This window comes from Patagioenas fasciata, chromosome 17 (genome assembly GCF_037038585.1).
Source record: "Patagioenas fasciata isolate bPatFas1 chromosome 17, bPatFas1.hap1, whole genome shotgun sequence".
Taxonomy (NCBI): Eukaryota; Metazoa; Chordata; class Aves; order Columbiformes; family Columbidae; genus Patagioenas; species Patagioenas fasciata.
The window spans coordinates 260,228-287,517 of record NC_092536.1 but is presented as its reverse complement, the minus strand read 5'-3'; the positions used below and the strand labels follow the sequence as shown (position 1 = coordinate 287,517).

The 27,290-nt window shown below is 50.6% G+C and overlaps 1 protein-coding gene across 27 annotated transcripts in view; it reads left to right on the top strand.

Annotated features, from left to right (window-relative positions):
- The window catches only part of FBRSL1 (fibrosin like 1), a 464,112-nt gene that overhangs the window by 422,067 nt on the left and 14,755 nt on the right, over positions 1–27,290 (top strand). For 17 of the 27 annotated variants that reach the window (XM_071816110.1, XM_071816113.1, XM_071816106.1 and 14 more), the window contains 5 exons: positions 14,298–14,694; positions 16,226–16,473; positions 20,910–21,145; positions 23,287–23,337; positions 24,236–24,331. In XM_071816110.1, coding sequence (XP_071672211.1) covers positions 14,298–14,694; positions 16,226–16,473; positions 20,910–21,145; positions 23,287–23,337; positions 24,236–24,331 — 1,028 coding nt within the window. Of the gene's footprint in view, positions 1–14,297; positions 14,695–16,225; positions 16,474–20,657; positions 21,146–23,286; positions 23,338–24,235; positions 24,332–27,290 lie in introns of all 27 variants that reach the window. The other 10 variants (XM_071816108.1, XM_065851313.2, XM_071816105.1 and 7 more) reach the window with 6 other exon arrangements.

Genomic DNA, 27,290 nt, shown 5'->3' with positions numbered 1-27,290 from the left:
TCAAGGCATTAATACTCTGTTCAGATTACTCTTGAACATTTAAATGTTCTGGGGGGTTATAAAATTAAGGGGTGGGAAATTCCTTAAGCGAGGAAGGAAAGGGAGACCTTTACCGGCATGCAGCCCTGGTAACAGGGGAGTTGTTCTGTGCTGCTGTGGGAAGAGGGGCAGAGGGTGGGTTTGTCTTGTGGGTCCCTGGAGACGTGGTCCAGCATCGGAGAGGCCTTTGTCTTGCTTCCACGATAGCGATTGTCCTTTCTTCCTTCCTGCCACTCTTGGTTGTGTTTGGTCTTAGAAGATGCCAGGATTTTTCAGAAACATGGGACACCTAGCGCGAGGGAGTTCTGGCTTTGGTTTTAGTGGACTAATGGGAAGAAACGTTCTCATTTGGAGCAGCTCCTCTGGGCCTCCAGCAGCCCGGCAGCTCTGGCGAGCGCAGGCTCTGCGGGCCAGCCCAGCCGAGCCAGCCTGCGCAACAGAGGGCTGGGAGAGGGCTTCTGGAAACGCGGGAGCGCTTACCGTCTGTACGGGGCTTGTTCTGTGGTTTTCCTTGCTTCCCATGTCTGCGCTGTCTCTCCTGGCCTAATTTCACTTTGTGGAGTAATTGTAAGGTAAAGTGTGATAGTCCAGTCACTTCCATTAGCTGTGAGCATGACATGTAACAAAACCACTATTGCTTTCATTTCTCACATGAAAATTATACTGCTGTGAGGTCCCAAAACCCAACATGGACCAGTGTTACTGTTTTGCATCTTCTGGGAAAAAACACCTGCGTACGTCTGTGTGAGATGAAGAGATGCTTTTGCAGTTTGGTTGGGTACCAAGCAAAGCAAAGCTGATGTGGCTGGGAGGTGAGCAGGCAGGGCTGAGGGTGCTGTGCGGTGTTCCCTGCAGGTTTGCTCTCTCCTGCGCTGCTCTGGCCCCGGGTCCCCCAGCGTCATCTGTGCTCCTCGGTGCCGTTGTGCCTGAGAGCTGTACAGGGCTCACCATTTGCCTTCTGGTTACAGCAGAAAATTGGTGGAAAGGCAACATGCTAGATTTAGGCTTAGAATCCTTACTTCAGGCCGAAGGAGGAGCATGCTGAAACTGGGACATGTAGGAAACTGATCCCCCTTCCATTTTGTCTATAACCGTGATTATGGATCTGAGTAGGTTCTCCACTATTGACAGTGCAAAGTCAGTGTAGGTCAATTTGCTGTTAGCATGAGGAATCGGAGGATGGTGTGGATTTCATTACTTCCAGCTATTTGGGCTGGAGGCTCTCATGCTGTCAGAGCTGAATCAAGCTCTCAGCCACTTTGCACGCAACATATGTGATAGATTTTGGAACTGAATATGTAGATGTGGGAGGAGGTGGTTCCCTGAAACTAACCGCTGGCAGTTTAGAGTGTTGTCCTCAAAACCAAAACCGTATGGTGTCCTCAAAAACAAAACCTGTGACACCAAAACTTGGATTCTGCCTGGAGATGAGGCAATTTGTTTGTAATCATTGGATTGATTAACCATTTAGGGTCCATTAGATCAAACGCATTTCTTAAAAGAAGGATTCCCCTCCCTGCAAGGATCTATTACGTAATCTCCGGTTAGTTTAATAGGAGAAAAGGTGCCTCAAACCATTGCTCAGAGGCTGAGGATTTGCATCATTGCTGTGACTCTCTCTGTCAGCCTCTTTGGTGTCTGAGCTGTAAATTGTTCCCAACTATGCTGAGATTTCCCATCAGTTGCAGGTACTTACCCTAGAGCCTGCGTAGAGGGCAGCGCTCCTCCAGCTCTGTGATCCGGAGCTGGTGGGCAGCAGGTGGCTCTGGGTAGAGACCCGAGGACTGAGTTGGCAGAGTACTGCTTGCAGGGAAGTGCAGAGATAATGAGCGAAAGATGTTGTCTGCTGTGCTCATGTGGAGTGGAAACTCTCAGTAACTGCTTGGGCCTCACTTTCCCCTTCCAATGTGAAGGAATCTGGGATTACAGGAAGTTGCCCAGCCCAGGTTGCCATTTAGCACCTTCTGCTTGTTTGTGTTTCTGCTGTTTGGAAAAACTGACACGGAGAGGACTTGAAGGAAAATCTTGCAGTGAATTCAATAGGATTGTTGGCACACGTGGCAAACATGTGAAAACAAGAATATGAATTACGCAGCAATTACTGTCTTGGAAAAGTATCTGCAGGCTAAGCCCAGATACTTGTCCCTTTCTTTCACCCAATACTGAAATAAACACGTGCAGTAGTTTTGTATGAAATAATTCCTGTGATTATCCCTGCAGACGTCTGAGTCTGTGGTCGCCTGCTGCCCAAGACAGAGGTTGGTGCTGTGGCAGTGGCTGCCCCGTCCCAGCCCAGAGGGTGACGCGGGGACACGGTGCTGTGCGCTGGGCTCGCCGCACACCCATGGCCAGGAAACACGAAACCAAGGGTGGCGCAGTGAGCGCTCTGCTTGGTGACCCCCCCTCACCACGGTGAGCAGCCCTCGTGCACGTGGGGGACCAGTGTCTCCTGTGGCCCTGACAACCTGGCACTGAGGGTACCACGTCCATCCAGCAGCCCTGGAGAAACTGTTGTGCTGATACCTAAAAGTCGCTGCAGGGCCTCTACAGTGGATATAAAGGGACGCTGAGGAGTCATGGGGAGGAGGAGCGTAGAGCAAGCGTTTGGGTTTGCAAGTCTTGAGTTACGGCTTTTGGGCGTTCGGGCTGCCGGCACAGCTGTCGGGCGGCCTTGCACCATCCAGCATCATCCAGCACCCTCCAGCCTTCCAAGATTTCTTTCCACGTCCATAAACCCTCATGCAAGAAGAGATTCAAAGTACCTCTTCATTAACAGGGTGTGATTCCATTGCAATGCGCAACAGAGTGTTCCTCTGTTAGATCTTATTAGATGCCAGATCTTAACATTTTCCTCAAGCAGATCCAGCACCAAAGTGTTTCCAAAGTTCCTACTGCCCGTTGAAGAGTTCGCACTTCATCGAAGGAGAGGGCAGCGGGGGCTTGGCAGCTGCACTTTGCATGCAGACGGCGCTCAAGGGCTCGCCCTCTGCCCTGGAGTGAAGTGCTCTTTTCTTTCCCTCGCTCCATACTGTTTTGAAGGAAAGGTGACTCACCCCTCAGTTTCCTTCTTGAGGGCACTGCGGATGTGCCCTGCACTTGCCGCTGCAGATGTGCCCTGCACTTGCCGCTGCACATGTGCCCTGCACTTGCCGCTGCACATGTGCCCTGCACTTGCCGCTGCACATGTGCCCTGCACTTGCCGCTGCACATGTGCCCTGCACTTGCCGCTGCACATGTGCCCTGCACTTGCCGCTGCACATGTGCCCTGCACTTGCCGCTGCACATGTGCCCTGCACTTGCTGGTGCATGCTCACAGTTTGTCTCCTGTTGAACCAGGTGAGGCAGAAAAGATTTTTCTGAAGATTTTCATGCAACTTTTTTCAATAGGGGAAGTGGAAACACAATCTCAATTTCTCAAAGTTTGAGAAGTTAGAAACTGAAGAAAAACTCCTATCATAAAAATGTTATTATCAGTAGCTAATACGTGTGATTCAGCACAGCATGTGCAGTGCAGTCCGGTTTTAGTTATAGTGGGTGTGTTTAAAGGAAGAGTGGACTTTTTCAGTCTTAAAAAGCAAAAGGCCGTCTGGCTTCCCGATGCTGTTGACATGCTTCTTCCAGCGCTTCCTTTTGGAGTGCATCTTTGGTTGCCATAGGGACCGAATCCAAAGGGCACACACCATTCAAGTAAATGTTCCCTGATTAACAACTTGTGGCTTGTCCTTTAAATATTTTAATAATCTACAATGCAACTTGAATTGTTGTTGAATGTGTTCAGTCTGTTAATTTCAGCCATTACAGCAGCTTTAGAGCTGGATTTTGACCATGCAAATAGGAGCGAGGTGGGAGAACTTACTGCTCCTGAGCTTGCAGGAAACTCTCTTCTTCCAGTTTGTCTTTGCCTTGACCCGAGATCCTCAACGAAGCTGATGTCAAGAGGCACGGCTACAAAACGTAACAGCTGAGCATGCTGGCTCGGAGCAGGAAGTGCTGCTGCGCGCAGTGGTGGGATCGGCCTGGACGGCGCCTCCTCGTGCCCGGGCAGCCCTGGGGAGCTGCTGCTTGGAAAGCGCTGGCCCCGCGTGGCAAGCGCTGCATCTCAAGCGTTGTTTTTCCAAATTATAAGCGTATTAGCGCTAATGTGACAGAAGTTACTGAACTACGAGGGCTGGACTTAAATAAATAAGGCAGGATTTTGCCGATCTGCGCATGGTCAGTCACTCCTTCCAGTTCCTGTTTAGCAGAGACAGAGATGAGCTCTCCTTCAGGAGATGAGTGTAGGATGTTGGATTTTGAGCTGATTTACTGCAGTTCACGTCAGTAGGGCATATCACACTCCAGACTAGCGATCACAACCTGATTTGACCTTTCTAACTCCAGTGGCAGGCCCTGACCTTTAGGGAGGAAGGAAACTGTTGTCTGGGCTGCTTTTGCCTGTGCTGCGGTGGGGAATAGATAAGGTCCCTCCCTTGTGTACAAGCTACTCCTGTGTCTGGCAGCGCAGAGCCCTGGTGAGATCCCACCGCTAGTGCTGCCCCTCTACTGCTGCTTTTTGCGTTGCCTGATTCGGTGTCATTTTTCCACACGTATGGTGAGCCTTGGCAAAGACTGCTTGGACATACCCGGCAGTGACCTGGCCAGGGGAAGAAGCAGTGATGGCACATTCGTCACATACAGGTCCGCAGCCTGAAGAGTTTGATGTGGACTCACCTTGATGAGCCTTGGGTTGTGGGTCCATCACCATTTAATTGGCTGCCAGTAGTTTCCCTGGGAAGGGGACGGCCGGTGCTCGGGCCTGCGTGAAGGCGCCAGCGATCAGAGGCGAGGGTGCGAGCAGGAGCGGGGCTCTCGCCTGGGGGGCGTGGGAGGTGAGCGGAGCTGGGGACACCGGAGCCTGGAGGGGCCCTCGTTTCCTTGCACCAGCACAGGCACCGGTTGTCTCCGGGGCAGGGGTGAGGATTCCTGTGACCTCGCGTGTGCTTGGCTGGTGGGGGTGGTCGTCTCCTGTTCCCAGCAGAGATGATCTGGTGTTCGAGAATGTTCTTTCTTGCCTTTTTCTGGTTTTGGTTAGCAAATGCGCTTTCTCAGCCAGCTGTTGACTTAACTTCTCCGGGCTGGAAGGTCTGAAAGGTCGTTCGCGCTCCTCCAGAGCAGTCTCGCTTTCTGATTTCACTTTAAGTGATTCTTTGGGAATTTGGAGTTCTGTGATGTCATTTAAAAAAAAAATAAAATCTAAACCTTCATAAGACTGTGCAGATGAAACAAAATTGTTGTCTTAGCCCACACAGGGTATTATGCAGCCTGGCAGATCCCTTCCTTGTAGCAATAAGAAAAGGATTTGGCATTTAACCTCTTGAAATTAAACCAGTGTGAACTTCAATAGTTCAATCTTATCAGGGCTTTGCTAGAATAACAAATTGTGAAAAAATGTAATCGTGTCTCCAATGTGACCTTGGCAGATCTGCCTCTGTGATGGGGGGATTAGGTAACTCTAAGCAGATGTCTGTTTATTTTGAAAATAATAGTTCTAAAATCTTTTTCCGGGTGCGTTGGCGCTGCCCGTGGAGGGCGCGGGGGACGCGGTGCCCGTGGAGGGCACGGGGGACGCGGTGCCCGTGGAGGGCGCGGGGGACGCGGTGCGCGCGGAGGGCGCAGGGGACGCGGAGGGCGCGGAGGGCGCAGGGGACGCGGAGGGCGCAGGGGACGCGGTGCGCACGGAGGGCGCAGGGGACGCGGAGGGCGCGGGGGACGTGGTGCGCGCGGAGGGCGCAGGGGACACGGAGGGCGCGGGGGACACGGTGCGCGCGGAGGGCGCGGGGGACACGGAGGGCGCGGGGGACACGGTGCCCGTGGAGGGCGCAGGGGACGCGGTGCGTGTGGAGGGCGCGAGGGACGCGGTGCGCGCGGAGCCCTCCCTCGCAAGCTGCGCTGCTGTGCTGAGCAGCCATTGCTCTCGGAGGTTTGAGCGATCGATCTGTTGGTGGGGGTTCAATTTCAGCATGAAGACCTGTATTCATGATTTAATTGGAGTGATTAATAACTCATGGGCTAGATGGGAATCAATATGTATTTCAAACAGCAAAAGCAGTACATTTTCTCCTATAATGTAGTAGTTGATGGTTTATTATTTGCCCTTGTTTGACTAATTAAAATCATAGGATTGCTTGCTATATGGCATTTTTTCCTGTTGAAAAGCTTACATCTGGAGCTGAGTGTTTGTGCTTGCTTGCTTTCCTGTTGGGAGGGTTGCTGCTCCCAGCTATCTGGGGTGTCGCTGGCCTGTCGCTCGGCTCAGGTGTGCAGCGCGGCGTTGCACGTCACCGCGAGAGCCGGACGCACCCTTAGTGAGTGACTGCAGGGAGCGCTGGTAACGTGTTGCGGCCAGGGCAGTAGAGCGGCTCCTTCGCCTCCGGTTTTTAGGCACCCAGCATCTGCTTAGGAGCCGCGCTGAAGAGCTTTAACCCTGCGGCATTTGATCCACCATTATAGCCCTAGATTAAAAGCCTGCGTGAAACTTTCAATCTCATTACAACGCCAGCATCCACACTAGGTGCTTTAGCTGCAAATCCAGTTTCAGCTTTGCATTGAAATGTTGCCAGAAGCAGCATTGCTAGCAAAATGTAGTGTGACTGACTTGGGGGGATTTGAATGGTGATCCTCCTTCTTTATGGTCTGGCCCCAGTGCTGGTGTTTGGCACCCATTTTCATTCAGCTCCTGCAGCTTTGGAGCGTCATCATGCATGCTGACAGCTAACAGGCCTGGATAGAGCATGGAAAGCTCCCAAATCTCTAGAAATAAAGCATCCCATTAAAGAACCATAAAGCAGCGAATCAGTGTCAAGTCCATAGGTCTTAGTGCTGTTGCGCTCGGTTTCTAGGAGAGGGGGGCAATCCCTCTGTGCTGCGAGCTCTCACAACAAAGGCTCTTATCTGTGTCGCTGGCCAAGGAAAACATTTAGCATAGTTGTTTTGAATCTTCTTTTTGATTTGCAGAGTCCCATAAGCTTTCTAGTGGAAGTGCAAATTAATCCTAATGACAATAGACCTTTTTTTATTAACATTAACAGATATCTTGGTATATATGTGAACCACAAACAGAAAACAATGATCTGGATGGAAGAGTTTTAATTTTAAATAAATGTTCCTTTAGGAAATCTTTCCTACCAGTCCTGAAAGTACCAGAGTAAATGTGAATTTATCACACTTGGGTTTTCAGTTGGATGAGAAACCATAATCGTACCGAGGGTGTAAGGAGCAGGCTGGAGCGGTGGGCACAGAGCCCTGGAGGCGCTCAGGACGTCCCGGTGCTGCGTCACCAGCGCGGGGCCGGCCCGGGGACAGGGCCCCGGGGACAGCAGCGCTCCGCTCGGGCGTGCTGCGGGCGGGAGGACCCTGCGGCGCCGCAGCGCTTTGCTCTCGGGAGTCGCTGGCTTCGTGTTAAAGATGTGAGATGCTTTCCTTGTCGTGACATTAGGAAAATGACTTCAAGATATTTTACTTTTAAACTTGGGTGCTTCAGAAAGCAGAAGTCTGGGGGAAAGACACCCTTGGAAGTTAATTCTGAGGACCAAGCTGACAGCTTTTTGTCACTGTTGCTTTCTTCTAGGTTGAGAAGCTGAAGGCTCGTTACAGCCCCAGCATCCAGCAATCCAGCAGGTTAAATGACTTGGGCAACACAGTTTATTAAAACTGGCAAGTGCTCGCTCCAGTTCTCTTCCTGATAGTCAGGGCTGTCTGGGAGAGTAATTGATAGTGGCAGCTGTTGGGAGGGTGGTTCGGGTTGTGGCAAGGCGGTGTGATGAGACAGACAGCGCTGTGCAAATGGACTGGGCGACGGGGCCGAATCCGGAGCGGGCTGTGGAAGGATCTCGGCGCTCACGGCGCGGTGGAGCGGGTGCTGGGGACACGGCCCGGCTGTCCCCGCGCGTCGGAGCCGGGCGGAGCGTTCGTGTTTAGGCTCGGCTTCCTTGTGGGACAAACCGCAGTCGTTTGTGGAAGATCCGTGAGAGGCCCGTGTGTGACGTTCTGGGAGCACGGAAGAGCAGTTTCTGGCGTGAGCTCGTGTGTGCAGTTTGCCACTGTCACGATGGAAATTTGGCCTTTGCTTTGCATTGATGTTAAAAATGGTTCCCATTAAACACCATGGAGCCTTCAGACAGTGGTTTCGCATGCAGGTCTTTATGGCTTAGACTGATTTGCATTAAAATGGGTGGAGGAAACAGGTGCCCCATGTGTTGGGTAGCTTCTGTGTTGTAGCTCTGCTTGCCTCACCTTTGGAGACCCCGTTAATCGTTTAATGTCTTAAATAGTGGTACCCTCCTGAAATGCAATGAAAAAACCATCCATATAAAAGCAAAAACCAGCTGAGGATTAAGAATTAGCACTTAAATACTGATTTTCACTTGTAAGCACTCTGCCAGCATCAGTGCTGTCATTGCCGGTGCAAAATACTTTATTCTCCCTTGAGCTTGTACATGTTGCATGTCCACAATACTTCACGCAGCACTCTAAAAGCTCAATTAAAAAAAATAAAGTTTGCTGAAATTCATTGAATACTCTCCTTTAGTTGTTTCTTGGTTTTGACCTACGTCTGTAAAATCACGTTTGTCTGGACTCATTCCCCATGCGAATGGTTCAGAACTCATCTCTGGGACTCATCAGCCCACTGAAGTACTGCGCGTCTCGCCACGCGTGTCCCTGAAATCCCGGGGTGCTGCTTCTCAAGTGTTTCCTGCTGGAGTCGATGCGGAGCAGCGTCCGTCCCAGCCGGCCTGGCTGGTGTCTGTTGGGGATGTGCACGGGGTGGACAGATAGGCTGCAGCTGGTGCTTGTTGTGTTTCTTGGGTGACTGCCACTGGTAAAGATGTCAGTGATGGATGTAGGAGAGGAATTTCCTTCTCACATCACCCCTTGCCCTTTGAATACAAGGGAGACTGCAGAAAGACATCTGAATGACTGCGCTTCTTTTCAAGAGACAAAGGAAAGGCGTGCAGGCAGGATCAGATCACGTTCAATCGCGTTGCACGTGTGCTGACAGTCCCCTTTCGGCAGCAACCAGCAGCTCGCAGAGAGCAAGCGGCAGGGCTGGAACTGCTGTTGCCCTAAGTGCTGTTTGTATAACGCAGTAACTGCTTATTGGAGTTCTCAAAGCAGCCTTTACACGTTTAATTCCTTGCACTTGAGCTACTCCTAATCAGCTTGAAAGCAAATTCCTGTGACAGAAAGGTTTAATTTGTGTCTAGGGCTTCCTGCATTGTATTTAGCCTGCAGTGGTGTGTAGCTACACGCTGACAAGCGTCACCCCCTGCAACCATGGGGATGGGCAGTGCATGTTTATTCCGGTCGCACATTTTGAATTCACTGAGGTTTCATGTTGTATCCATGCTCATGGTCTCTCAGGTTCAGGTAACTCCTCCTGAAAAACACATTTTACAACAAAATCAACTGGAGTTGACTTTGGGGTTTCCCTTAAGCTTAACTCTTGTTTCTCCCTATTTCCATCGGCAGTAGCTGAAGCTCTCTGTGCTTTTAAGAGGCGTTAAAAATATTAATCTCTATCTGGTTAAATTGGAATGTGATGTAGCCCACGGCACAGGGAGGCCGAAATTTTGCAACGCTCCAAATGACAAATGAGTTGATCAAGGAGGCAAGAAGTGCTAATCCCAGGTTGGTTTTGTTTCTCTTGTTAGAGCAGATTCAGTCCTTTCTGCTCTGTCTCACACGCAGTTGTTGTTCATCCCCGTGAGATCCAGACGTGCTTCACTATCTGTTGGTTTAAGAAAACCTCTCAATGGAAGAAGTGCAAAGCGTTGGGTTAGGAAGTAGACGAGGTCGGCGTGCTGGGGAGGGGAGCGCCCGCGTGGTGGAGGGCGGCGGGGTGATCCCGGCTTCTGCAGCGCGGCTCCAGCGCCAGTCATTGCAAATGTCACCTGTCCTGCGAGGGGACGAGCTGAACTGACGTGCGTTCGCGTTTAATTAAGGCTGAATTATTGGAGCTGACTGTCAAGTCTTGGGCAAATTGGCTCAGCCTGTTGTCACTAAGCATGAAAATTACTCAGGGACTTGGTAAAAATAGACGCATTTTTGCCTCTGGAGCGTTGTGGTGTGGTCTTGTGGGTCTGTGCTTTTGTTGGGGCGGTCGTGCCCAGCTCTCTGGATCAGTCGGCTCTGAAGGACTAGATTAGGAACCGAAGTCCTGAAGTTTATGAAAGGATCTGAAGGAAACCTGATCCACCTTGCCGAAAAGGGCATATTTGGTTTCTTTCCTGGGGATATTTCTGTATGTGGCCAGCAGTCAGCCTGGTCAATTGGAAGGAACTTGTGAAGTTTAATGCTGTAGGAGGAGACCCATTGGATGGACAGAGCCGACAGGCTCTCAGGACACCTATGGTCAAGAATGAAACTCGGTTGCTTTCAATGGGTGGCTCCTGAAAAGCAGCGGGCTCTAGCGCCGTGAGTACGCTTCCTGCAGCGTGCGCCTGTGGGCGCCACTGGCTTGGCTGATCAATCACAATTTTTCAGTTGTTAGTAAAGAAATCCGAGGAAAATTTACAAACATAGGTAGCATTATAAAAAATAATGGTGCACAAGAGCAATGAGAATTTGATTTTACAAAAAATTCTTTATGACTCTAAATACCGTTGGAACCAAGTCCAGTTATGTCTCAAAACCAGGGCACCTGTGATGCATGAACTCGTATTTGAAACAGAAATTCTCTGACATGTGAGTTAGCCTTATGTTTGTTGTAAGGAGTAATTTAGGACCTCCAGACATTGTGTCAGACCTGTAAAGATGTATAAGGTGCTGGAGAGTACAGGACTGGCTGTACTTGCCAGCCAAACACTGGTGTTCGGAAATTCTGTTCCTGTTATTTGCGGGTTTGAGACCACAAGCCCTCAGACATCTTTGACTGGTAAATATAGTTCATGTGTTTCTATTTGTTCTCTTTTCACATTCTAAATTTACATGTAGCGAGTGCTTGGTTGGTTGGTTGGTTGATGGATTGGCTGAAGAGGGGAATGGTGCGATGGCGAGAGCGCCAGCGGAGCCCGAAGCCGTGTGGGGAGCTGCCTTGATCCCACGGAGGAAGATGCCGTCGCCAGGCGGGCAGTGTGCGTGCGGCAGGCGGGCAGTGTGTGCGCGGCAGGCGGGCAGTGTGTGCGCGGCAGGCGGGCAGTGTGTGCGCGGCAGGCGGGCAGTGTGTGCGCGGCAGGCGGGCAGTGTGTGCGCGGCAGGCGGGCAGTGTGTGTACTGCAGGCGGGCAGTGTGTGCACGGCAGGCGGGCAGTGTGTGCACGGCAGGCGGGCAGTGTGTGTACTGCAGGCGGGCAGTGTGTATACTGCAGGCGGGCAGTGTGTGTACTGCAGGCGGGCAGTGTGTGTACTGCAGGCGGGCAGTGTGTGTACTGCAGGCGGGCAGTGTGCGTGCGGCAGGCGGGCAGTGTGCGTGCGGCAGGCGGGCAGTGTGTGTACTGCAGGCGGGCAGTGTGTATACTGCAGGCGGGCAGTGTGTGTACTGCAGGCGGGCAGTGTGTGTACTGCAGGCGGGCAGTGTGTGTACTGCAGGCGGGCAGTGTGCGTGCGGCAGGCGGGCAGTGTGCGTGCGGCAGGCGGGCAGTGTGTGTACTGCAGGCGGGCAGTGTGCGTGCGGCAGGCAGGCAGTGTGTGTACTGCAGGCGGGCAGTGTGCGTGCGGCAGGCGGGCAGTGTGTGTGCGGCAGGCGGGCAGTGTGCGTGCGGCAGGCGGGCAGTGTGTTTACTGCAGGCGGGCAGTGTGTGTACTGCAGGCGGGCAGTGTGCGTGCGGCAGGCGGGCAGTGTGTGTGCGGCAGGCGGGCAGTGTGCGTGCGGCAGGCGGGCTGGTGCGCTGCAGGCTGGTGTGCAGCGGGCTGGTGCGCTGCAGGCTGGTGTGCAGCGGGCTGGTGCGCCGCAGGCTGGTGTGCAGCAGGCTGGTGCGCCGCAGGCTGGTGCGCAGCGGGCTGGTGCGCCGCAGGCTGGTGCGCAGCAGGCTGGTGTGCAGCAGGCTGGTGCGCAGCGGGCTGGTGCGCTGCAGGCTGGTGCGCAGCGGGCTGGTGCGCCGCAGGCTGGTGTGCAGCGGGCTGGTGTGCAGCGGGCTGGTGCGCTGCGGGCTGGTGTGCCGCGGGCTGGTGCGCTGCGGGCTGGTGTGCAGCGGGCTGGTGTGCAGCGGGCTGGTGTGCTGCGGGCTGGTGTGCTGCGGGCTGGTGTGCAGTGGGCTGGTGTGCCGCGGGCTGGTGTGCAGCGGGCTGGTGTGCCGCGGGCTGGTGTGCAGCGGGCTGGTGTGCAGCGGGCTGGTGTGCCGCCGGCTGGTGTGCCGCGGGCTGGTGTGCCGCCGGCTGGTGTGCCGCGGGCTGGTGTGCAGCGGGCTGGTGTGCAGCGGGCTGGTGTGCCGCCGGCTGGTGTGCAGCGGGCTGGTGTGCCGCCGGCTGGTGTGCCGCGGGCTGGTGTGCAGCGGGCTGGTGTGCCGCGGGCTGGTGTGCCGCGGGCTGGTGTGCAGCGGGCTGGTGTGCAGCGGGCTGGTGTGCCGCGGGCTGGTGTGCCGCGGGCTGGTGTGCAGCGGGCTGGTGTGCAGCGGGCTGGTGTGCCGCCGGCTGGTGTGCCGCGGGCTGGTGTGCCGCGGGCTGGTGTGCCGCGGGCTGGTTCGTCACTGTGCCCCGTGCGTCTGATGCTGATGTGGTGGTGTCTAAGACGTCGAAGCTGCGGCACTGAGGACGCTGGCCTTGCACGGGCTGCGTTCACAGCGCTGGGGTGGAGCGTCTGCATGGCCAGAATTAGCTCGTGGTGTGTGGTTTTCGTTATTTTGACACCTCCTACATCAGGAACTGGCTCAGTCCTTTGAAGAGATGGGAAAGTTTCAAAGGTGGAATCTGTTTGTGAGGATGTTGGGAGCGTGCTGAGGAGAGTGGGCAGCGTCTCTTGCATGTGTGCAAACCAGCTAAATGCAAACAGCCCCCAGCACGTGTTGTTCTGGTGGGTAGTGAAACCATGTATCCCAGAATCAGATAGAGGTGCTGTGTGTGCACAGCAGGGTGTGTGCGTGTGAAACACACGGACAACGCTGGTTGTCGTAACCCAGGAATAGCTTTTCATGTAATTGCAGATATATGTGCACTCAAGGATACACAGATTACGTTGAAAAGGGATTTACGGTGCGAGTTAATCATGTTCATGTTGGTCCTTTCGGTTGTCTTTGACCTTTTGGAAACTGCTTGAACTGAAATACCTCTCCTTTCCTCTGGTTTTCCTTTCCAGCCTTTTAACCCTTTGGGCTGCTTTGTTTAGTTTATTTTGGAAAAAAATAAATACTTGGCATCATAGGAGAAGTAAGTCCGTATGGAATTCTCACTGTCAGTGCATTTTGCAAGGTTGTGGTATTCGTGATAGTTTTGATGCGCTGTGCACAGAGGTGTGTACAGTATTCACGGTGAGCCGGACTGCAGTTAGTGCTTGCCACACTTCTGGCTGGATGTTCAAGCCTTCTCTGTTCTGTTGTTCCACACAAGTGTGTGGCCAGGACTGGCAGTGTCCCTGCAGAGGTGACCCCTCCTCTGCTACAGGAGCAGCCCCGGAGCCTCCTCCCTGGAAGCCAGGTGGGGTTGTCATTAATCATTAGTGCTTGGGTCACAGTGCGGTGTAGCTGGAGCTGAGCCTAAACACATTGTAGATTACCTTGAAAGAGCATTGAGAAAATGAAATGTCTTAATGATCAGGGCTGTTCATGAGTTCGTTATCAGCCTTAAAAATTACATGGAGCAGGAAATACTGTAGCAGCAACTTGAGACACATTCACACTCCTATTGTGCTGTAGAATCACAGAACCGCAGAGTGTCAGGGGTTGGAAGGGCCCTGTAAAGCTCACCCAGTGCAATCCCCCCATGGAGCAGGAACACCCAGCTGAGGTTCCACAGGAAGGGGTCCAGGCAGGTTTGAATGTCTGCAGAGAAGGAGACTCCACAACCTCCCTGGGCAGCCTGGGCCAGTGTTCAAAAGTCACAAAGCTATATGTTCTTTGTAGTGTGCATTCATTTAATGAGAGCTAAGTCTCTTATGTGCTAACAAGTCCTGTAGACTGGCCAGTCAAGGACAGACAGGCAAACACGTATCCATCTTGTAGCAGCAGTGCTCCCACCATGCTCCCACGAGCTGAAACATGAGTTGTTTTTTCTCAGGCCTGTGTTCTACCAAGCAGAGAAGCAAACGCAGGCCTTTTAGCATGCACTTTGTTCTTCTCATTCCTCCATAAGGTCCCACCTTGAATGACAAGCCAGAAGCGAAAGCAGCCAATGTCCCAAAGGTGTCTGGGCTAGAGCGGAGCAGGGAGCTGAGCACCGACGTGCCCTTCACCCTGCCCATCCCCAGCCCCCAGCCGGTAGCTACCGTTGTGACTTCGACTTCCTCAGCGCCCACGTCAAGCGCCAGAGCAAGCCCACTCTTGAAGAAGGAGCCAGTGATCTCAGCACCAGCACCACCAAGGCTCACGCCTCAGCCGCAGCCTCGGCCACAGTCACAGCCTCAACCTCGGCCACAGTCACAGCCTCAGTTAATACCTGAGCTTCGCACCCAGCCTCCGAGTCACATCCCTGCGCCGCTCAGTTACCAAGTGCATCACCAGGTGGCCCACAACGGACTCAATAATATCAGGTATGAGAAGCAGACACTTGTGTCATCCTGATGCTGCTGCCGGGACAAAACGTGTTTCAAAAGGGGTAGAAGTTGCTGGGCGGTGACACTCTTACTGTCTGTGTAAGGTGCTTCATGTCTTGGCTATTGGCGTTTTTGTGCTGACCTCCCAGGCTGGAGTTTCCAGCCGTGGTGGGGAGCTGCGTTTGAAACGTGGTGGTAAGTGTTCCCCCTCTGGGAGAAAGACGTGTGTAACTATGGGGTAAAGTTCTTTTAGGTCTGCTTTCTCGTGGAGTTTTGCACTGTTTTGCCTGGGCCAGCCAATTCTTGCCTTAGAAATTTAAGGTGTTTGGAGTTCGAGCAATTCCTTTGTTTCATATTCAGTAAAAGTTCAATTGAAGGTTTGTTCATGGTATCACAGTTTTTTGGTTCACCAGCATCAGAAGAGGGATTTCTGTATCAAAAAATGCTGTGTCCCTTAGAACAGGACTTCATGTGGGCTGAGAACTCTGGCTCAGTCTGACGTGGTCAGGTGTGGCAGGAGGCTTAGTTTCGCTGTTTAAATTGCCCCCGTCCAGTAGGCAGGATGGATGAAAATGGTACAGAAAGAGTTTCTGGAGAGAAGGGTTTAGCCAGTCCGCTGGAACTCCTGTAATCTTTTTGCTGGTACAGAAAACATGCCCTACCTCCCAAACCACAATTAAGCTTGTTAAACAAGATTAGAAGACTGATTTAAAACATAATACCTGGCTGCATAAGGGTCAAAATATTAATACAGAGAGCCGCCATCATTAATGTGTGTTTCATGGTATCCTGCATACTTCAGCTCTCTTGTGCTTTTACCCTGCAAATGCCACCCCAGTATAAATGATTAATAATATTTCAGACTATTCAAGGTATCTCGAAGATTTAGATTACAAGAAATACTGGTATTGTGGGAATTACTCTAAATAATAACTGCAGCGATATTGCCTTTCACCTCACAAAACTTAGATCACTACAGTGGAGTAATAATAATAGAAAAATATTTGAAACACAGGGTTATTATGAGAATAATTTATTAACATGGCAGGAGTTTGCAGGACTGTGTGAATATAACCACACAGCACACAGAGCAGATACAACTTGGTCCCCACGTCACTCACACTACGCAACTCTCTGCACCCAGAGTAAAAGAAAGAGGGAATTAAGTGATTGTGTTGTGTGGTCACAAGGACAGACACAGCCTAGATAAAGGTGCAGAGCCCTGCTGCCCCTGCGGCCTTCATCCGTGTCCCATAGAGAGCTCTGACTGTGGCCTGCTCGGCCGCCAGAGGAGGGGAGGGAGCATCGCTGAGAGCGCCCCCGCCCCACCCTGCCCTGCTGGAGAAGTTCGTTAACATTCATTACTGTCTCTGGTGTCATTAAGAAAAACAAAAACGTAAGCTTGGGGATATCCGTGTTACATAGTGGCGTTGTTTCTGGTAGCACGTTTCTTGCACTGTTCCGGTCTTGTATTGTAACGCACGCTGTCTCTGTCTCCCCCCTCTCCCCCGTCTTTCTCTCTCCGCAGCCGGAGCAGCAGTGCTAGCAGTGCAACGAGCATCAGCCTCCCGAAACACCTCTCTCCCCAGATTCCTCCACACCATTCCTCCGGCCCAGCTCTGCCCCTCTCCATCTCTAATCTTGCTACCTCGCACTTCTCTCTCAGATCGCAGACCCAACACCAGCACCATCCGGCCATGTTTGCCACCCCACCCACGCTGCCACCTCCACCAGCGTTACCTACCAACAGCCTCGTGATACCAGGTCACCCTGCGGGTAGGTTCCCTCCTTCTTCTGGGGCTGATCTGTCCTGCATGCGCTGGAGGGTGTTGGGAGATGGGCTGGCTGGTGGGAGGTGACGTACAGTGACATACAGTGGCATACAGTGACATACAGTGACGCACACCCCTCTGCGGGCAGCGTGCGCTGGAGCTGTGAGAGTGCTCGAGAAACTGGTAGGAGACCTGGACGTGCTTTACCAGATGAGAGATTGTGGAAGGAGCACTGTAGCTTCCTAGAGAAGCCTATGAAACAAGTTTTTCTGGAAAAAAGTCTTTTCAGGGCATGAGTTCTCAAGTGTGGCGTTCCACAGTCATCAGACATTTCTTCGGTCAGCAAAGGGCTGATGTACAAATTGCCATTCTCCACTTCTTTCTCCCCACTCAAATGAAAGCTGCCAGTGTTAGAACTGACATGAAGAAACTGTTCCTAACTGTCCCAGAGGGTTGTGCTAACTGAGTGAGAACTGAGCAGCCCCCACATCTGTCCGCGCTCTGATCCCGGGGCGAGCAGCCCGTGCTGGGGCAGAGCAGGATCCGCTGCCCGCGGCACCACAGGCTCCCTGTGTCCGTAGCCACTTGGCCTTTCTGTGCAAGGCAGAGGCAGCTCAGCGGACACGCTCTGCCTTCAGCTCCCACTGTCTTTGCATCTTTTTGAAAGGTTTCCTTTGTTCACCCCAGACCCCCATTCTATTGCTGCTTCTGCCCTAAATGCCCTGTAGATAGCCTGTCCATTAGCCTACAGCTGTCCCTGGAAGAGACCCTGGCAGCTGGAGACTTCCCTGCAACATTCACTTGCTGGGGCCTCCTTTTGATCTGGCATTTGACTCCACATATAACTCAGCAGGGATTAAACAGGACAAGCATTCTGCAAAAAAACGCGCCCTCTGTTTCCTGTGAAGCCGGTTAAAGGAATAAGGAGAGGTCGGGTTTGCTGCGGGAAAGTCTCATGACCTTGCGTCCCCTTTTTTTCTTCCAGGAGCTAAATAATGTCCCAATATTGATAACTGTTTATTTAAATGAAAGAACAATGTGAATTGGTCCAAAATGAGCTCTCAAAACGATGACAGACAAAAGTGTTGTGGGTTCCCAGCCAGAAGCAGGACCACATAGGCCAAGGCCGCCAGCTTTCACAGGCCCTGGCACCATCTAGAATTTCAACCACATGGCTGGAGAGATGTTGGCAGCGCTGTGTGAGACCTATTCATTGCTTCCCCTGTTCGAGGCAAAGGACTACTGTGATGGAGCTTTGAAAGCATTGCGAAAGGAAATAGCAAAAGCGTGGTATTACAGTCACTGAAAGCGAGTATGTTTTCACCATTAAATTCAGGAGATGCAAGATCAAGTGACCTATTCACATTCAACAGCTTGCCAGGAAATGGTAAGAGTCTTGCTCCTACTAAAAGGATTTCTCCTGCAATTTAAGTAGGAGAAGCCTAAGCTAGTGGAGGGAAAGGTCTGAGCATCTAACCCTGCAGACAGCGAAATGCCTCTTGTCTGCATTGTATGAAATGCCTGCAAGCTGGCACATCGTAAAATCGATACGGAGCGCTGCGTAGCCAGGAGCTCCTGTTGTCATTCACATGAAAGTTTCTTAAAAGCAAACAATATTGCTGAGCAGCCCTGAGGAGCTGGGATCCAGCTGCCGCCAGCAGCATCGTGGTTGCTGTGCTGTTCGAGTGCATGTGTGCTCTCAGTAATAGCCACCGGCTTAGAAAAGCCATCAAAGAGGGTACGGCCCTTTGAAGTCTTCTTTTTGTCGTCTTTTCCTCCTGCTTTGAAGGAGAATGCACTCTTTCTTTAGATTTACTTTGGCAAAATTATCACTATTACCAAGAAGAGAAGCAGAGCTCAGAGCTCCCGCATTCACTGATGGTACAAATCAAGGTCTCTGAATAGCAAGAATGCACTTCTGGTGACTTTTCTTCCCTTTGAAACCCTAAAGCTTACACAGGTAACTTAGGAGCAGTTCTTGGGCGGGCTGTTGCCTTGTACTCAAGGGCACCAAGCCTGGCCCTGGTGTAGGATACGCGGAGGAAAGAGCGATCTCTGTGTCTTCTCTTCTGAACGTGAGGGTACCTAGCAACATCAGCAGGGTCGAGCTTTTTCTGCATCCCCACCTCGGGTGTGCACACAGAGCAGTAGTGTTTGGGCATTCAAAGGGCTGCTCAGTTACTCTGCTCCTAGTTGTGTTTTTACACGGCCAGACCCATGGGACGAGCCGTCACTGGTAGGCACAAGAACTTAGTTCCTGTCCTGAGATTGCCCAGAGCCCCTCACAGAACTGGGTTACTTCTCAGCAGCCCCATCCGTACTCTCGAGCACTCTCGAGTGCCACACGGCTTCTCCAAATGTCTCCAGGCCTTCTTTTTCCTGAGAAAGGCCAAAGCTGTGGAGCAGGGCTGCGGGCTGGAGCCAGCTCAAATCTAGCAGTCTGGCTTCAAGTCTCTTAAAGAAATTGGATATCAGAGCACTCACAACTGCCAACTCGCTTTTATCTCTCCCTCCAGAAAAGTGGATTATCTTGATGCTAACAGAAGGATTCAGTTTCTTTGAGCCATGCCAGATTTAAATGCGGAAACACACGCACACATGTGAAGTCATACTCACATTCTCTAAAGAGGTTAGGTTTTGGACCTAACTGCTTTCAGCCTAGTGGTTTTTTTCTTGTTTGCTTGCTCCAAGTAGAACCCATTATGAACTATTCTTTTCCAGTGCCTTAGGCTTTGGTATCACAAGCACATGTACTTTCTGCTTTTGTATTAATTATTATAAAGATTGTAGCAGGATGCAGTACCTGCTCTTAGCAGTACGTTTCTTACTGGAAAGCAAATCACTTAGGCACCCAAAATTTGCTTTCAGAAATGACTTTCAATAGGATGTAAGAGGTAATAAGAGACTTTTAAATTCCCCATCAGAGTGCCTGTTTTTAAAGATCTTCAGAAAGTGATTGATTTAGACATTTCCAGTGTCACTCTAAAAAATGTAAGTAAAAGAAATGCCTGCAGAACATGAAATAAAACTTTAGAGCACTTGTCTTATTTTGCCCCTCTGTATTCGGTGCTGTAGTTTGAAAGGAGTGTTGCACTAAAAAAGTTCATGTGAGTTCAGTAGCACATAGGTCAGTCAGGAATAGGGTGTCACCCACAGCTGATGACAGAGGTTGTTCTCAGCTCACAAAACACGGAACAGGTTGGGCACTGGTCCTTGTCTGAAGATCTTAGGTAAAAGCACAGGTGGATTTAACTGATACCAGCAGACATTTATGGGGAAGTGGACATTTGTCCTTAATGACCTCAGTCACATCATTTCTAAAGTGCTGGTGTCTTCCACTGCCCTAAACCACATTCAGATTTGTGCTAGTTGGTTCTTATAGAGGAAAATGCTGAGAAGATGCCATGTGTCATGTGGTGAAACAATTTACTTCCTGTGGCCACTGCAGCCTTCATGAGATCATGAACCAGTTCAGTGTTTCTGCTCTTCCCACTGGTTCCTCACCCGTATTTTCTCACAGGAGAAAAGCCTGGAGGCAGGGAAAAAAATGCCAGTCGTATCTTGTTAGGAATTGAGGGGAGGACTGCTTAGCATTGAAGATCTAAAAAAACAAAACAAACAAAAACGTTATTTGCAGAGGAGGCTTCGGTTTGTAGGATGGGTGTTCTTGGTCACTGTGTGCGAGTCCTGGGGCTGAGAAGACAGGGATGGCACAGGGATCTGTTGAGAAATGGCCGTCTGAGCAGGTAGTTTCCAGCCACCCAAATCCATGGTTATCTCATTGCATTGTAGATCTTGTCAAAAATTTATGCCTTAAGTATGTATATGTTAGAGTGTAACGCAACATGTTAGGCCCACCATCCATTTTCAGTGTACGTGTATGCAAAGCTCCAGAGGAAACAGGTGGGTGTGACTCATTCTAAAGCGAGCCCTTGTCCTCGAGGGTGCTCCCCAGCATCTTGCTGGTGTGGGAAGGTCCTGCCACCATGCCGCGGGTCCAGCCCACCTCCGAGGCTGGCTCCCGGAGATGCCTCGGTGCCCTGTCCGTCAGGTGCCGGGGAGCTGGAGCGTCCCGTGGGAGCAGCGCGGGGGGCGCGGGGCCGCGGGCGGGGGGCGCGCGCGGATGTTGCTGACGCCCCCATGATGTTTTCTGCTGTGATGACTCATGGTGTTCTCTCTTGTCTTTAGATACCAGCCTGTTGATATCATTCAACCAACCAATCATGTATTGCCAGCCTCATTCGGGGATTCTGATTGGTACTTTGTCACAGGCATCTCTCTTACCTCCACCAATGAGTCCTCACGTAGAAAACCACCACAGCATGACCTGCAGAAACAGGGAATGCCAGGTGAATATTGACTCTTTCTCCTCCGTCTTTGTGGTACTCACAGGCCCACGGGCCTCTGTGTCTTTTTTTTTTCTCTCTCTCTCTCCTCTAGATCACGAACTGCTCAGGCAAGAGCTGAACAACCGGTTTTTGGTTCAGAGTTCGGACCGGGCCGCTGCCTCACTTGGCCCGGTGCCGCTGCTGAGAGCGGAGTTTCACCAGCACCAACACACGCATCAGCACCAACACACCCACCAGCACACATTCACTCCTTTTCCATCCAGCTTGCCCCAGACGCCGCTCATGCCGCCCTCTGCACCTCCTATGGTGCGTACCCCAGCCCAAAATGTGAGGATAAGTAGAGCATCTCTGGTCAAAAAGCCTAACCCGCTCCCGTCAAACAAAACCCAGCCCTCTTTATTTCAGCCAGGCGTGCTGTCCCTGCCCCTCAACGAGGCCTGAAGAGACAGGCCAGCACCCCAAAGGGGCCCTTTCCATCCAGAGCTTCCACACCAGCCCTCCCGGTCCCCCCATGCTGCTGCCCGTGAGCGGATACTGCACCCCTGAGACAAGCCCAGAGGCTCCTTAGCGTCCCTCTTTGTGTGTCCTGCTGTGTATTTCGATTCCCCAGAGCCAGAGCCAGGTGCCCCGACACACCAAAACACACCACAGGGACACCACAAGATCGGTGGCCTCCAGTACCAGGCACAGCCCCACGGCTGTTCGTGCGTTGTGCTGCAGACCGTGCTCGTTTACCAGAGCTCTCACCGCAGTGCAGCATCTCATCTGATAGGAGTTTTGTCCCTCTTCCTCCGAGTTCCCTAATCTATATCAATTTTGGCATTTATTATGTGATTACATCAACAGGCACTAATCTGTGTGTGGCTGGTTCTTGTGGGAGAGATCCTTCTGGCTGTGTAATAAGCGTTAGTGTTTTGCCATTGAATTTGCTTGTAACACAATGGGGCTTTTACTGCAGCTGTTACAAAATTCTTACAGATCTGCTACAAATGGATTTTGTCAGTACTTGAAAATGCACTCTCTCCCCAGTTCTGGCAATTACTTTCTGAGACTGAAAGAGCAAGATTCAGCTTTTTTCCCCCCTCTCAGTTTCACACGGTGTCCAAAACGTGGAAGCAGCCCTCTTGTGCTAGGGCTGGCAAAAGCCAAGAGTAACAGCCGAAGCTGCGTTTGGGGAGACCTACCAAGAACGCAAGGAGCATAGTGTTTCTCACTTTTCTTTCCCAGTACTGACTGCCCGATGACATTCTTGGGTTGCAATCTGCTTAGCAGCAAACCAATTAAAAGTAATATCATCCACTCAAAATCCAGCCCCAGGTGTTTACTCAATATATTCATGTGTAAACACTTTCCCCTCTTTTCTTGGTCTGTGTAAAACAACCTTGAAACTTTCCTCAGAAACCTGTGTTGTCAAAGAATACTGATACCTGATCCTGTGCATGGCTCCCTCCCTCCCACCCGTGCCCGCTGATGTCAGCCTTCATCGCAGAAACAGCTTGCAAGGCTCTTTAGTTATATTTTGCTCACATCTTCTTATATTCCACTGGATCAGGTCTGCTAATCCCAGCGCTAGAGAAGAGTGTTGAAATTTACAGCTGCATGTGTTTGGTAATTTATAGTATTTACACTGGAGGGGACATGGCTCCAGTAATAACTGTAATTAATGAAATTACAAATCTACTCTCTTGCACATAGAGGAGTGTGAAACAGCAGCTGACTTGCCAAATAAGCATCTTTTCCTGGGGTCCTACAGCTCCCTTCCCTGCCTCCTTCCCTTTTCCCTCCTCCCCAGCAGAATGTACATGCTGTTCAAAAATGCAATGTATAGATGCTTTGGTTTTTCTTCCAAGGAGCTACAGGACGAATGGTCATAAAAATAAATATGGGGCAGACTGCACACATGGAGGTGTTAAAACCTCATGCTGGAAACAGGAGAGGCTAATAATCAGCTTTTCTCTGGGGCGCCAGCTGTTTTTCAGGAGAGGGAGAATGTGTAGAGTTTAGTGCACCTAAAGCAATTAAGCCCTTTTCTAAATGATTTTGGCACTTGCAGGAACCCAGAAAACAGGGAGTTGATATTGGTTGCGCCACAGTAGACGCTGGGGTCTAATGGAAAACATTCCCTGCCTTCTGGTCTGTGATGGAGTCAGTGCCCCCGGTCAGATCCCAGGTCTAGACCTGGAGCTGAGCCCCCCGGTTTCCCTGCACTGCCCGCGCCAGGACTGTTCGCCAGTGAAGGAGCCTGCGAGCGGGGTCTGCGCTGGGACCCGGCAGCACCCGGGGCCGGCGCCTTTCCGTCTCCACGGGCCTTGGGCAGTCAGTCAGCTCCCCAGGGTGGAAAAACCAGCCAGTTCTGCTCTGTTAAATGCGGTACAAACAGGCCGTGATTATTTGTGTTAATCCTGATGTGTCCACTGCTGCTGAAACCGCACTCACCTGTTTCCTTTTTTTTTCTCTTTTCTTTCCAGTTTGACAAGTACGCTCCCAAATTAGACAACCCTTACTTTCGACATTCCAACGTGAGTGCTCACCTTTCTGGGTGGTGTGTTTGTTACTGATTTTGCTTGCACTTTTGCTTGTTTTCAGTTGGTTGGTAGTGTTTTGATTCATTCATTCCTAAAGCTCTTTTTCCATCCTGATTATTTTTGTTAGGTACAAAATTTTCTTTGGGCTTTTTTCGTTTAATCCTTGCCTGCTGTGTTTTTGCTGCTGCGGCTCTGTGTTGCTGTGCCGGGGTGGCAGGGAGCGCGCAGGAAGGGGTCGTTGCAGTGCCTCTGCAGCTGGAGCTTCTCACCTGCAGCAGCCCAGAGTGCATGGCTCTTTCATGAGATTTTGCTCAGGTCACAGGAGTAAGTCAGACTGGTGGTTTCTTCCTGATGCTCCCCACTGCTCCAAAGCACAAAAACTACATGTTTTGGGACTTGTAAAACTGCTATATGTGCTCAGGAGAGGCCTAAGCAAAACTTTACACAACTACAAGGCGATGTGCATGTTGCCTGTGGTTAGTGTGTAACACAGCATCTTGTGGTTCTTTTTTGCTTTGAAAATTAAAGCAGGTCACATTTCAAAACAGAATAAATTTGTTTGCTACTGCAAAAAAATGCAAAGTTAACCAAAAGTGAACATAAAACTCAAATGAGTCCGATTCCTTTAAAAATGGTGAATGCTCTGTACTTCCTGCAATAGTCCACAAATGTTAAAGGCACACTTGTTCAACACCATCTAGAACATTAATCAGATGAGTGCGTTTTTCAAGTTTTGGCTTTGCTCTTGGAAATTTTGAAAGTAAATTTAGCGTGTATGTTCACTGTGGCACTCATTGAACACAGTACCATTTTTGTGTGTACCAGGCTTGGCACATACCTCCATTATTGTTCAAGTTGTCCTGTGACATAAGCATCTCTTTTTCTTTTGTAGTTCTTTCCAACCTATCCTCCAGCAATGCCTGGAATGCCACCCATGCTTCCACATTCAGGTCCCTTTGGGTCACTTCAGGGAGCATTTCAACCGAAGGTACAAACTACTTCTTCTGAAGGCTTTGTTCTTTTGCTGGGAGAGAGCTGTGGTCAGAGTCTTGTCTCTGAAGATTTTGTAGCACGATTTAACCAGCACAAGTGCAGCCCAGGGCTGGACGCGATCATCCCACAGACCTGTGAGCGTCCCCTGCACAAAGCAGCCAGCGCTTTAGCAGGAGTTTCCGCTTGGCCCTACAGACTGTTCCTTGGAATAGGATATAGTGGCTCACTTGGGAGGTCAGCTGCAACTAGAGGAGAAGCATACAGTCAAATGCATTACTCGTGTGAAATATTTACAGCTAATAGTAGACCAGTGAGTCCCAAATAATTTTATAAATGTAACGGTCTGAGATTGCGGAAGATAAACCGTGTTTATTCCCAGAAGGAAATGAGAAATTGACTACACAAGTGTGGGAACAGTAGGGAGAGACTGCTGTGGATGGGTAGAGCAATTTGAAGGAGCTGAGTCTCCATCCCCAGCTCCGACACTGTCGGACCTTGTGCAAGTCACTTAAACCCTCTGTTCCTCAGCTTCCTCGTCTGTAACGTCATCTTGCAGTGGGTTTATAAGGGTCGGTTAATGCCTGCAAGCTTCTTTGAGACAGCATGTTTGAAAGGTGCGCTGCAGTGCATTACAACTAGCGCTGCCTGGCATTTGGAAATGTTGCCGTGATATCCACCATTTTGGATGAATTCTGTGGTGTGCTCTGCTTTTTTTTTCCTCCTAGACTTGTTCTTTTTATTAACTATTTTTCAGTGTACAGAAACTGTTAAATCCCTCCAAACCAGAAAGCTGCAGTAAATCTATATAGCATTTGTTTGAAAATGGAGCATTTACTCGATGTGTAAGGTGACACGTGTCCTTACATACTGTGATTCTAGAGATCCCTTATCCTGAAGTGCGTTTCTGTCGCGCTGTGTTGGGGAACGGGCCCCTCCTGCTGGCGTGGGGAAGGCCGTTTGCACACCCAGGCCAGGCGGGTCCGGGCTGTGCTTCCTCAGCAGTCCCACCCACATCAGTCAAAGTCAGTAATTAGCAACTGCCCACAAATAAAGCCCCTCGCAGCCTTCCCATTTAACTTATTTTTTTTAATTGAAGCTGAAGTATTTCCTCAGTGCCCATCAAATCCCTTACACTATTTACACTATTTTTTGTTCTCTGGATACATTACAAATAGCAAAGTCTCTAAAATGACTTTTTTCAACAAGAATTGTGTGCGTAGTGGCTGCAGGCAGAGAAGAGGAGCAGCTGATCGTGGGCAGCAAGGCAGGCAGAGCACAGCTGTCCCTCCAGGGAGTTTGTCCGCCAGCGCTGATTGCTGCTGTTCATGCAAGGGGTGCGGGGGGAGCCCCGCAGAGCCCAGCGGAGCCCAGCAGAGCCCAGCTGGCCAGGGTGCGAGCCTGGCTGCCCGGGAGAAGGAGCTCTGCAAATACGGTGGAATTTGAAAGATTTTGCTCAAGTGAAGACCGGGGTCAGTTTTGCCACAAGGCTCCTGTTAATGAGGAGCTGCTGATACCCCGATAGCGTGCTCTGCTGGTTTCCACCTTCATTACAGAGCTTTACAGGTACCATCTCACTGTAAAATACCATTAGACCAAAGAGAAGCAGTTACATAGCAAGAAAGAAGAAGCGAGCAGAGACTTTTTTACTTTTTTAAACAGTTCCTAGACCTGTATTATAACTAGCTCTTAATTCATTTTAATGATAGATACTTAGAAATTTGCTAGCTTGAGTTGAAGCAGCACAAGGTCACGCTCTAGTTCCGTGGTTAGTTGCTAACATCACTTGATCTCTGAACAGTGTTGTGTTTACCTGCAATCTAACATCTTAAAAAGAAAAAAAAAGAGGGCTAGGTTGCCAAATGGATCTGCTGCTTTGGCCCGTTGTTTTCCAGTTTTCTAGAGGAGACGAAGCTGAACTGCTGGGCAGAGCCACTCTGGTCATCATTACTGCATTGTTCTTCCATGCTCTCTGCCTCCCAAGCTGTTTGACTAAAGCCTTCATCATCACTGCAGACCCGATGGTTTGGTTTTGGCACACTGAGTCCCGCACTTCTTGCTTTCTGAAGCAGAGGTCTTGGTTTTGTTTTCCCCTTCCCATCTCAGTTGCCTACAGCTGTGCATGTAAATCCACTGCACATAAATCCAGGCTGACTGTAACTTCTCAATGAGTTTCCCAAAGGCAATTTCTCACAAGCTAAGAACTTGAAAAGGTCAGAAGTATTCAGTTTACTTTGCTGGAGGAAGCATTCACATCTTTCTCCAGGGGACAAAGGGACAGGATGACACCATGCTGTTAACATGTTGTGATCTTAAAGCTCTTGCCTGTATGATAGTTGTAACTTACTTGCCACCTTCTATATACCTCAGTTGTCAGACAGGCCCTGAGAGCACAGATCTGCCTGGCAAGTTCCTTGACTTACCTACGCACACATACAAGAATTCTCTTTTTCATGAGTCTGGAAGTTATGGAGCTTTAGACAAATATAAACCCATCTTTCCTCCCACACCCATGGTTTTACTTATTCCTCATACAGTTTGACTGTGTGAAATCTACTGTAATTTGACCTAAAATGTGGGTGAAATAATCTCTTGGGGAATGAGGTTTAACCCCTGTGCACTCAGCTGCGCGGAGGCACCAGGTGCAGTTGCTCTGGGAGCGGGAGGTGGATGGAAGCCAGTGTGAAGACAAACGAGTTCTTGGGGATCATTGGGACAGGGCAACAGGTGGGATCCGGAGGAGGAACTGGGATTCGTTCAATGAGGTGTTTAATTCTTGATGGAAAATGATGGGACAAACAATGCAAAGCTATAAAAGACCCACAAGCACCGTCTAAGGTTTCTTATTTTGCCTTGTCGAAGCAAATAGATGGGTCGTTGCCTTTCAGCTGTTGTGTTACCTGGCCCCAGTCAGAGAGGGGCTGTGGTCCAACAGCTGGAATATGGGACCAAGATGC